The 11,929-nt window shown below is 31.8% G+C and overlaps 1 protein-coding gene across 1 annotated transcript; it reads right to left on the bottom strand.

Moving 5' to 3' along the window:
* Positions 1–420: 420 nt before the first annotated feature.
* Positions 421–10,076, bottom strand: LOC132740667 (FMRFamide receptor-like; the record flags this gene model as incomplete). Its single annotated transcript, XM_060728613.1, is given in 2 exon segments — positions 421–3,756; positions 10,027–10,076. A coding segment is annotated over 1 exon segment (1,203 nt). The 3' UTR covers positions 421–2,553.
* Between the last annotated feature and the right edge of the window lie 1,853 nt (positions 10,077–11,929).

The raw sequence follows: 11,929 nt of genomic DNA, 5'->3' as shown, positions 1-11,929 counted from the left end.
GGTTGAATGATTTTTGGCCGAGTTATTGCCCTTTGATAAAAAGTTGTTTTTTTCTGTGTGTTACCAGATACACAAAAGCTTGTCCGGACTACTCCTCATAAACTATTGGTGCAATTTCATCCAAACTTTACAGGAATGATCAGTACCAAGTCTAGTTGTGCACTGTCCGTCTGTCTGTCTGTCTGTCACAAAACTTGTCCCAACATAAAATTGGCCATCATGAGGCGACACATGTGATCACTGATTGCTCTTGTTAAAAATGACATCCCGTCATATTATAATGTTTATTTACACTACAAAGAATAAACTCGATCTAAAAGTCATACATAGACCAATCAAATAAACTACAATTTTTTTCTTTGAATGTTAACTTATGTGTGACACATGACTTCGCTACAAATATCAACCAACAAGTTTCAAAAACTTTATCTTTATTCCAAGCAATGTTGCAATGAAACACGAATATAAAAAACAACAGTTTTTTTTAACCTAAAAGATATTTTTCACTAAAATGATAACATAATTCCGTAGATATCCTTATTCTGATACAGATTGAAGATCATGACGTCAACATCATTTATAGTTATAAAATTGTTTATAATGTATTTTACTCTTATACATTATAAATCTGATACATTTTCAACCCGTTTTGACTTCCAATTTTAAATCTTAATTCGAAACTATCTGTCAATCAGAAAAAACAGAAACCATTCCAAGTTATTTAGAGAAATTGGCGAAGCTGAAAATGATTGTATTATACGAGGGACGGTCAGAAAATATCCGGACTTTTCATGCTCTTCTCTTTCCACGTGCAGCTATATGCATACATTATATATTGGTGAAAACTACATTCATTCGTCAATAACTTGGTTAGTTTATTTTAAATGATATTTGTGTATACAAAGTATTTTGCCCTCAGATATATGAAAGGTGTTTCGTCTATCATGGGCTCTATGTTAGAGGAACAACGCTCTGCAATAAAGTTTCTGGTTGCAGAAGGTGAAAAGCCCTGCCACATCTTTCAGAGGCTTAAAAAAAGATTTTCTGATAAATGTGTATCACGTTCAACCTTCTACAACTGGGTATCTCAGTTTCGTAAAGGCAGAACAAGTGTTTGTGACAGGCCTAGGACTGGGCGGTCAGCTGAGGCGGTGACTCCAACAATGGTAGCAAATGTTAAAGCTTTTGTCAACAAAAATCGTCGAGTAACTTTGTAGGAGATAACCAACAAGTTTAGTATCGGTAAGGCATCGGCACACAAGATTTTACACGAACACATAGGCATGAGCAAGGTAAGTGTCTGGTGGGTGCCTAAACAGCTGTCCGCAGATCAAAAGGCAACCAAAGTAACCAATGCAAAAGAACATCGTAAGTCGTTTTAATCGTGAAGGAGATAAGTTTTTGAACAGCATTACCACTGGAGATGAGATGTGGGTTCATTATTCCTAACCTGAGATAAAAGATCTGTCAAAGCAGTGGAAACGAGCTGGTTCCCCACATCTTAAAAAAGTTTAAGCTGTCTCCTTCGGCTGGAAAAGTCATGCTTGCTGCCTTTTGGGATTCACGAGGAATGATTCTTACTCATTTCATGCCAAAAGGTCAAACTGTCACTGCCAAGTACTGAAAAATCTCAGAGAAAAGCTGAAGCAAATGCGTCCCAGGTTAGCACAGAAAAATGTCCTCCTTCTTCACGATAACGCCCCCTCCCACAGCTACAGCTACAGTGGAGGTTATCAACTCTGACAAATGCAATTGTAGTCTCACCCTCCTTATAGCCCAGACCTCGCCCCCTGTGACTTTTATTTGTTTCCAGATCTGAAAAAATTGCTTACTGGAAGGAAATATAAGACCAGGGCGGCTTTCATATCTGTTGTTAAACAGTACCTTAATTATATGTCTACGTCATGGTTCACAGCGTGAATACAAAAGCTTCCACTAAGATAGCAAAAATGCGTAGACTTAGGTGGAGAATATTTTGAAAAAGTGAAAATTTTGAATGGTTTTCGAGAACGAGTCAAAAGTCCGGATATTTTCTGACTTCCCTACGTATATGCCACAAAAAACAACATGATTTAAAAGAAATCAAATTTATACGGGACATTTCTTTCGCACATATTAATAATCTACTGATTTACAAAACTTTAAACAACAATAAGGCATGGCAATTAACAACAAACAATTTGTTTACATTACTATCTTTAACTTCATTTTCTTTTTCTTTCTAAAGGCAGAATATTATTTCTAACATTGGGAGTATATTTCTAGTACTACTTAACGTTTACATGACATGTCTATTGAAATGTAACAGTAAGAAAAATACAAACTGCTTCGTACGAAATTGTTTTGAATGGCATTCAACGAAAAGAATTGCATTACGGTTAATATATAAACGTGCAAAAATCATTATGCATGTCCTTATTAAAAGTGATTGTCACAAAAACGATATTCACACATACGCATTAACATCCAAGAATCAGCGATTCTGATTCATGTTTCCATATAAATCGCTTTCATTCATACATTTACACATTAAAGGGGTTTTCCGTTCTTAGATCACAAGTTTGTTTCACTCCCTCTTACGCCATTGTCCATTGACATCCCTGTCGTTCCATTTGAGTTGATTCTTACAGTCGTGTTTTTCTTAAGGCTTCCACGCAGACTTGTTCTTGCCATAGAAGTATATTCAGTCCGAATCTTTTCGGGAACAGTTCTATGCAGAAAACCCAAAAACATTTTCTTAAATTCGTTTCTAAACATTTTGCCAGTTATGAGATAAATATAAAAGTTTAGCCCAAAATGAGTTATTCCTATCTCATCAACAACGGTTCTGACCAGGTGATAAATGTAATATTTTCTCCATGTTGGATTTTCGTCCTGAACACCGCAGAGTGGCCCTTCGCCAAAGTTCACTACTGACACATACATAACACTTACCGGCAGTGTGGTGAAAATCAAATAAAATGACACGGCTAAAAGCATAATAGTTGTAGCTGAAGTCTTTTGGGCACGCCCATGCAACTGCGTGTGTTCGTAGTTGGATAGTCGTTTTGCTTCTTTAATAACTAGAATGTTAAATGTTAAGACACTCAGAGGAACAACCAAGAAGAGTAACAGCTCTGTTGTCCACGACCAAATGGTCCATAAAGAATAATTTTGTCCGTTAAGTGCATCTATACGGACGTCGCACTCTCCGTTTTCGTATTTCCAGAAATATCCTTGTATAGCACATATTGCAAGAGAAACTCCGGCCAATATAACAGCAACGATTTCAGCATTGCGTGTCGTACAAAATCTCTCGCGTTTAAATGGATGGCAAATTGATATATATCTTTCAATTGTAAACGCTAACACCAGCAATGGTGCCAAATACTGAAACGTTAGAAATATTATAGGAAATATTTCACATAAGACAGGCATATTTATGGTTTTGACTTCCCATATTTTTTCAAGTTCAAAAAGCACATGTAGCAATAGAAATATGAAATCCACTAACGCAAGAGCGGCTAAATAAACACCAGAAGAATGGCGCATGCGCGGACGTATCCAAATAAGAAATGATAAAATATTTCCCGGAAATCCGAATGCATAAATGATAGGTGTAAGTGTTTTATCAATAAAATCAATATCGTCTTTCATAGGAGAAATCACGGTTGTGCACTCCGTTGTGACGTTTGTCAACGTCATTGTTGACGTAGAATCCGACATATTTGACTCAACCAGTGAGTATCCACTGGACGATGTATTTGTAATATCCATCTGAAAGTAAATAAAACATCGAATATTTAAATCAAGCATATTGTAAGCCTTTTTGACGAAGAGCCTTAATGAATTACGCCACATGTGTTGAATACAACCAGCGTTGCAAAAATGGCGCAATTGTAGAAATATGTTGCTGTTGTAAAGAAATATGACAAAAGTACATCATATATTGGTAATGTCTTATCAAAAAGTAATTTATCACACACCCGTGCCGATTTTGCGACTCCGTAAAAATGGTATTGCACGGTCGTGCATATATTTTGACGTGACGTCATTAGCGTTATACAAACATAGTGTAAAGACGCGCTGAATGTTGGCGTTATACTATAGGCGCGTCAATGAAAATGACTCTTATTTCACTTTAAACGGTCTTTATTTTGGGTATGTGATAAATAGAATATTAAATTCGTGTAAGTTCATTACTGAATTTATTGCACTCGTTGAATAAAATAATATTATGCTCGCCAGAGGCTCGCATAATATAATTTTATTCAACTCGTGCAATAAATTCAGTATTGAACTTACACTCATTCAATATCCTCTATATATTGTATAAACAACGAAAATGTATGTTATAGTGTCAATTCAATTAACAATTTTCATGGTATTTTCGTTTTGACCCGTCAATGACTGCTTTTTGTTGTTACAAACTATATTTATATATTAATAATTGTTCGAAATGAAAGATTTATACTTAAATATTATTATATGCTTATAAATGAAATAATCACATTTTAATTTGTTCGTACTTTCACTGCAGTAAAGCATATTTTCCGTATTTTCACTGCAGTGAAACATATTTTTCGCATTTTCACTGGACTATTTTCTGGTAAATTCAGCCAATAACAACAAAATATAAGGAATAATCTTTCAAACTGTGATGTCAAAAAAAGAGATAAATGTATACACATAACAGAAAATTTTAGGGTTGTAGGGTTAATTTTCATCTTGTGCTATGAAAAGTATAATATTTCACGCGTGACTACCGTCAATCATGAAATATTTATTTTCATACCACTCGATGTGTATTTGTAGAAAAAAATGAATATCATCTATTTATTACTATTAATATGCCTATATGCGTAATGAAAATATTACTAATCTTATACATAGTGTATCAGATGACTGTAAAAAGTCACGTTTATCTCACAAATGGCTGAACTAAATGCTATAGTACCATTCCAAATCCAATAAACATTATGTGGCAATCTGCAAGCGATCAATAACAAATTCAATTAATGCCGGGTTTTCACCTTTTATCAGCGAATAAAAAATGCTTTAGGGATTACAAAATTGACCAATTGACGACGATCGTCATGATACACGAATCCCTATAGATCAAAAAAATACTTGACGCAGAAGACGCGATTAGTATATTATTTGATTAATAGCATTTATACTGATACATATGATTTTTTTGTAACGCTGGAAAAAATATTTTGGAATATACTTGAAACAATTTCAATAAAGAGTTCAATCAAAGGGGTTCACTTAACACCTAAATAAACTTGAATCATTAAAAGTGTCATTTCATAATGCAATACAAGTGAGTTTTATTTTCAAATAAAACAAACATTATAACTTCTGTAACTAATGATTTTATCATAGATTTACTAAATGGTAAAATTAACACGCTGTTTTCATTATTCTATAGTCCATTCAAGAAAGAATTTTAACAGAGAACGCGCCTGATAGTTAATACGCATGCATATTGTATATAAACAGAATAAAATATTAAAGAAATACAATATTATGTTGCTATTTTAAGTAGTGTGTAAATCGTTCAGCAATTATTTCGCACATGCTCCATTCTACACAAACCGTTGTTTTTTCATACAGTCAGATATTTTGGAAGTATTATTTTCTTTCAAAATTCAAACAAATAAGTCGTAAAGTCAGCAGTTATATGCTTCAACTTTGCATCCTATCTTTTAAACTCAAATAAGAAGTTTGAAAATGACTATTTGCAATGAAATAATGATTTATTACTGCTTAGCTATCTTTAATATTGAAGGACTGTTTAAGGTCATAAAAACAATCAGAAAAAGCTTTAAAATATAATTAAAATACCATGTCAATGTAGGTCTTTTATAAGAATGATTAAAATAAAACATTTTTGATCTGAATATTCTCCGGTCGCTTAAACATTTCAGCTCGTGTTTAATAGAGAGAAAAAAGCAGAAGAAACCAATCCATAGGCGAACACAAACAAACAGCTAAATTAAATTTGTCATGAGTGAACACTTACTTGTACATAATTATTATACCATTATTGCTCGGTTTTGTAAACATTTATTCCATAAACAATCTTTAATTTCGAAATCCAAATATATATTGACAAATCATACAATGAAAGATTATTCCACAATATCGTTTTCCTAAAAACCTATGGACAAAGGTTAGAAAATGATATCTAGTTTTCACTGATACGGTGTGCGACACAACTATTTGAACCAATATTCCAATTTCAAACACTGACTTCTCCTAGGAAAAAGGAAAGTTTATTCACATTTTTGCTTTAAACTCTTCGCAATGGACTGATTGGAGCAGTTGTTATTTTAAGAGACTTTAAATCAACTTTCATTCCCGAATTTTTAAGGAAAATAGAAATATAATGATATTTACTTTTTTACGACAAATAAATTAACTAAATAAAATCTTTCTTTCATTTATTCGACACATAATCTTAAATTATACTGCAAATCATGTAAATTGCTAGCGGATGTATTTTCAACTTCGGCCACTCACTTCGGAAGGAAAAGGCCCTGTATCGACTTTAAGTTTCAACTATCTTTTTCCAGTAAAATATTGTACAATCGTGTCGAGCGAACTTTGGTATACCAATGTATGACAGGGTACACAAATATAGTAAGTAAGTAAGTAAGAATATACATGTATGTAGATTAATAAAATCGCTTATTGTTTGGTTAGCACAGTGTTTCGAATGTATTTACTATTTACACTGCAAAATTGTCATTATTTAGACGTAAATGATACATTTATTTAATCCTAGCATTTCGCATAATTAGTTGTTAAAATCCAAGCATTCGTCATGCAAATTTAAATAAGAATTATACGGTACGGTTTTGGACTCTAGTCTTTGCTGACATAAAACTTATATATTAGACAATCTGTAATGCCATCCATATTAGAACATTATATGCACAAAACGGCAGCAATTGCTATTTAAATAGAGATAACTTTCAGATTTTCGTTATTTTTTCTTTGTTAAATTTAGTATAAAATATAGAGTATTGTGCCTTTATTGCATATGATTACCACAGTCTCTGGTCTGAATATCATTATGCTTTTCTCACTTTTTTATAGATTTTTTTTAATTATAAAACCTATTCGTAGAATACATAGCTAAAATGCTAAGAATCTCTAAAAGAATTAAATATTCAATTTAAAAACAAAAACGTTTGTTATGCTATCATTGATAATTATTTATGTTCTAATATCGGCCATCTTCGAATTAAGTAAAATGCTACATCTATGTGTGCACAACATTTCACTAGTGCTTGAATTGTCTCACGAATAACTCTCATTTATCACATTTTTCGGGAAACTGTGCTTGTATTTCCTGTTACTGATACACTTTCGCTAACGCCTAGTTTTACAACCCTTTCAAATGCCGAAATAAACAACCGTTCATCAAACATAACCCACAAATAAATACATAAAAATATTATCAATTTTTGCTTGATCGGTTTTTAAAACAATACATCTTTTGTTTGACTTTTTAAACACGTTACAGACCTCCCAATGCGCAACATAACTCTAATTGTGCTCCAAAACTATCAATTATAAAAACTATTTCGTACGTTTTGAATTTTTATTGTTTAGTTTATTTCATTTTAGCATGCAAACGGGCAATTTTATAGGGCGTTTTTAATGTTAACAACTTAAAAATACATTTTGAATTAATTGCGGTTATTGACAAGTATTGGTAACCGATTTAGAATTAACATTTTGTTTTCTTTCGACACTTCAGCGTCTATTTTTGAAAGCATACAATTTCATGTAAGCACTTTTGCAGTTTTTTGTGTGTTTTTCATTATATAATCCATATTTTTTCAGGAAAAATGTCATTGGCAGAGACACAGTCAAATAATGCGACTTATATGATTAAGCCATGTATAGACACCATCTAGTATAACCTAACTACTGTGGCATGACTTGATATGCTATACAAATCGTGACAAATAAAGTAGTGATTCCATGGAATTGTTATAAAGACAAATACACTTAAACATTATTGCGACAAATTTCAAATACACTTCCATTAAAATCATAGTTATTACAATGCTATTAGAAAATAGGAATCGTCAGCAAATGTCCGATTGTTTCTTTTTTTTAAACGAATTGTTCATTCAGAAAAGATAAACAAATATTTATTTAACTGAAGACTATGTTTCGATCTTAATAGTATATCTAACTAGAGCTATTTGTTCACATGCAAATTAAATCGATATATATACTCTTATTATGCCGTGGAAATAAGTGTATCAAATATGATATTAAGTCCGCGTAGAGCAGATGTCACTTGAGCGATTTGACTGAAACATCGTATCAAAGACCTGTCAAGCGGCATTTGATCTGTTATAACTATAATTGAACTGATACATGTAAGTACAAATGAAAGTATCTGCTGTCATAAACAACACATCTTCTTCAGTTTAAATACAGTAAGCAGTAATTTAAGCCATTTACATACTCTTCAAATGGTGGTCATTTATCACTTCCTAAATGCATGCTTACGACATATATAGTAACGAAACAATTTACCGTTAAAAAATCTGGAAGAAGAGAGATTCCTCGAAAGCATTAATCATAACAAAATTACATGAAAAATATAAACTCGGTTTGAAAGAGTCTGTACATAAGGGAAAACGCTCTTAGCACAGGCTTGAGCGATTCTCAATTTTTTAACACTTAAAGTGCATAAATACGTGATTCCAAAGGACCAGAAAATATAACGACACTGGAGTGAAGTATGTATTGCACTTTTAAACCGTTTATGTTTTGTGACGAAAATGTATGAAATGTTTCATAATATGGTTCAATAATCAATGATAAAATAAATTTATTTTGGAGCAATGTTTATTAAAAATTCATCATAAACATACACGTATCTAACAGTGATAGACTTATTTCTTATATCCGTAACCTTTCATTAAACATACAAGACTTCAAAGAATAGCAATTGTGTTCATTAAAGGTACATTAAATAAATTTGTTCTTTCAGAAAAAAAGCAAACATGAGTTTCATAACATTTAAAAGAAGACAGTTTTAGAGCAAGTTAGATGCTTATTACTTAACGAAAGTAGCACAAGAAGTATAACTATTTGTCATAAAAGCTGCGAAATGTAAAGAAAATAGTATTTTGATTTCCATACCAATTACTTAATAACTATATCTGCACCAATTGCAAAAAAAAGAAACAATAGAAGCAAAAATTGGCCAATGATTTTTTTGGCAACTATAACAGGGCATCAAAAATTAAAAGCTTTTGATAAATAAAAAATAAATTTTTAAAATCCATTTCTGAGGCATATAGAGCCTTTAAACAAAACTTGTCCAGTTAAGAAACTACAATCTTTAAAAAATCTCTGAATAGTTTTGTCACAACTGTGGTTGTGAACATCTGCAATTACATATCTAACAACTGATAGTAGACTGGGAAAATGAGACCTGGCATTATGTGACTGCAACATGCAAACATGACATTACTTCTAAATTAACTATCAAGGAAAGTTTTTCTCACACAAGCTAGTTTTTAATTAACTTGAACATCATTTTGTGTCAGCAAAACTTCTAAGTTTTCTCTGCTAATGTCATTTGAAATATAAAAGTTTAATAAAAGTTGAAATAAGGGCGGTTCATTCTGTTTTTCTTTCAGAAAAGACCTGTTGTTTATTTTAAATGGTTTGAAAAAATGAAGATGTAGTATTATCTATTGTGAACTGTTTCTCGGAAAATATAGCGGGAAATTGTATGACAACAAATCATTAACTAACTACCTTCTAAATAATATTCTTAGGGCTCGATTCTCGCCAGAGACTTTTAATTCATTTATGTGAGAACAGCTATCTGGGCAGCTAACGGATGGTCGGTTGTTTTACTCCGATGCCCGCTCTTGCATGAAAAAATGCATTAGGCACCTGAGATTTTCTTACACCAGTAAAGCTTGAAAGTCGCCATATTACATAGTACCGGTGTGACTAAATAAAAGAAACGACATGAAAACGTGAAATCATACTTACAATTAGATGCTACAATATTGAAGAAGCCAATGTCCTAGTTTGCTCTTGTTATTCTATAGGGCCATTTTCCCTGCAAGAAAGAAAACTCACTTCTTGTATGTGAAAAGAGTAAGATATAGACAATAATATCTTAAACCATTGACAAACGGAAACCTTAAGAACTCTCAAAATGACAAAATTAAAAATGTTGCAAGCTTTGTTTTATTGAGCCTTTTCAGAAATGCAAGCGACATGCCATGCACCCTAGCACCGGATATAAATTCATAAACCTTTTTGCAACACAATAATTATAGATGGAAAGGATGATATGCTACTTTTATTTTTATGGATACATTTATAAAGAAGATGAAACTTTAGCATGAAGTTAAGCAAAAGATACATTTATAAAGAGGACGAAAACAGATTTATTCTTTATCAAGAAAAGGTAAACAAAGATGCATTTGTGATCAAATTCAGTAACCCATTAACCAACAAGCTGAAAGTTAGGCATATCGCGATAAGGTACAATTGTGATTATCGAACTATTTTTGTTTAAGCAAACATTTGAGAGTATTAAGATAATCAATAATGGAACGAGCAAACTTAAATTTGTAACCACAATTAGGTGCTTGAAAGTTTTATAACGTTTTCGAAACCATACTTCAGTATACGGAATAGTAACATTAAAAAGCGCGATTGGACAAATATGTACTTCAAAAGGGTATTTTTATAAAAGTCAAGTTCAGCCTATTTATGTAACAGAAAAAAGCAACAGTTTATTTTGGATTGTTAAATTAATAGAAAACGCAACACTTTTATATGGTCTGATAATATATTAATAAGGTCTAGTGGTTAAGGTGTATGCCTCTCTACCCAGGGATCATGGGTTTGAGCCCTACTCGGGTCACGCCCATGTTTCTTTATATGACACCAGTACTGGCTGGTTCTAGGAGGCTGACTCGAAAGTGATTAATATAAGTTGCAAAATTTTGTTTCGCAATCGATCTTGAATAATTGTGTTTAAACTAATACTAAAAAATATAGAAATAGAAACATTCCCAAATGTATTGTTACATGTATATACAAAACAGAAAGCAAAAATATATGTTTAAATGCCACAAAATCCCTTGATAAAGGAAGTAAAAACAACACAAATAAGACAATATGATAGTTGTTAAGATTTCAATGTAGGTACTCTTAACATAAGAGTTGTACTTAAAGATTTTTATTACATAAATGAATTTGTACAATTACGAAGAGCAAATGGTTTTGAACGAAGATAATGTGCTAAACATATGGTGAAATGCAATAAAAAGGTATTAAATCGACAGGAGAGGGGATTACAAAATCACATAAGTACATTGAGTATTGTTTTAAGTAACATATTCTGTAGAGTAAACGATTGGAATTCTTACAAATGTGTTATAATTCTCAGCCATGTTACATCCAAGAGTAATAAAAACTTCTCGATACAAATAATAAAAACTAGTATTTTTCTTATATAATATAATGCAATACATAAACATTCGTAAACGTGAGTATGTTTTTAGAAATTCTACTCCAAAATGTTTTTATCGGAATGTAGTAAAAACGCTGTGAATGTCACAATATAAATAACTTATTATTAAAAGAAATGTAAAGAAATATGATTAAATAATAATTTTGCAAATCGTTTGTTACAAAATTATGACAGTATGTCGGTTCAAAAAAGATATATTTCATATTGTTTAATGAATACAACCCTGATTAAAAAGGGTTTATCACATAAACCAAGGTGCTTGAGTTTAATAAAGCTCTTTTATTATATACTTATATAAATATCGATGAAAAAATTCGAATTTTCATCTTTCAGTATTTTGACCGTAAACAAATGTATTTTCACTGCAGTAAAACATATTTTCCGTATTTTCAATAGTGTCTTGTG

The sequence above is a fragment of the Ruditapes philippinarum genome, unplaced genomic scaffold (genome assembly GCF_026571515.1).
Source record: "Ruditapes philippinarum isolate M1 unplaced genomic scaffold, ASM2657151v2 ctg11663_1_1_1_1, whole genome shotgun sequence".
Taxonomy (NCBI): Eukaryota; Metazoa; Mollusca; class Bivalvia; order Venerida; family Veneridae; genus Ruditapes; species Ruditapes philippinarum.
The sequence above is the reverse complement of the archived record's forward strand: the minus strand, read 5'-3'. Positions and strand labels throughout refer to the sequence as shown.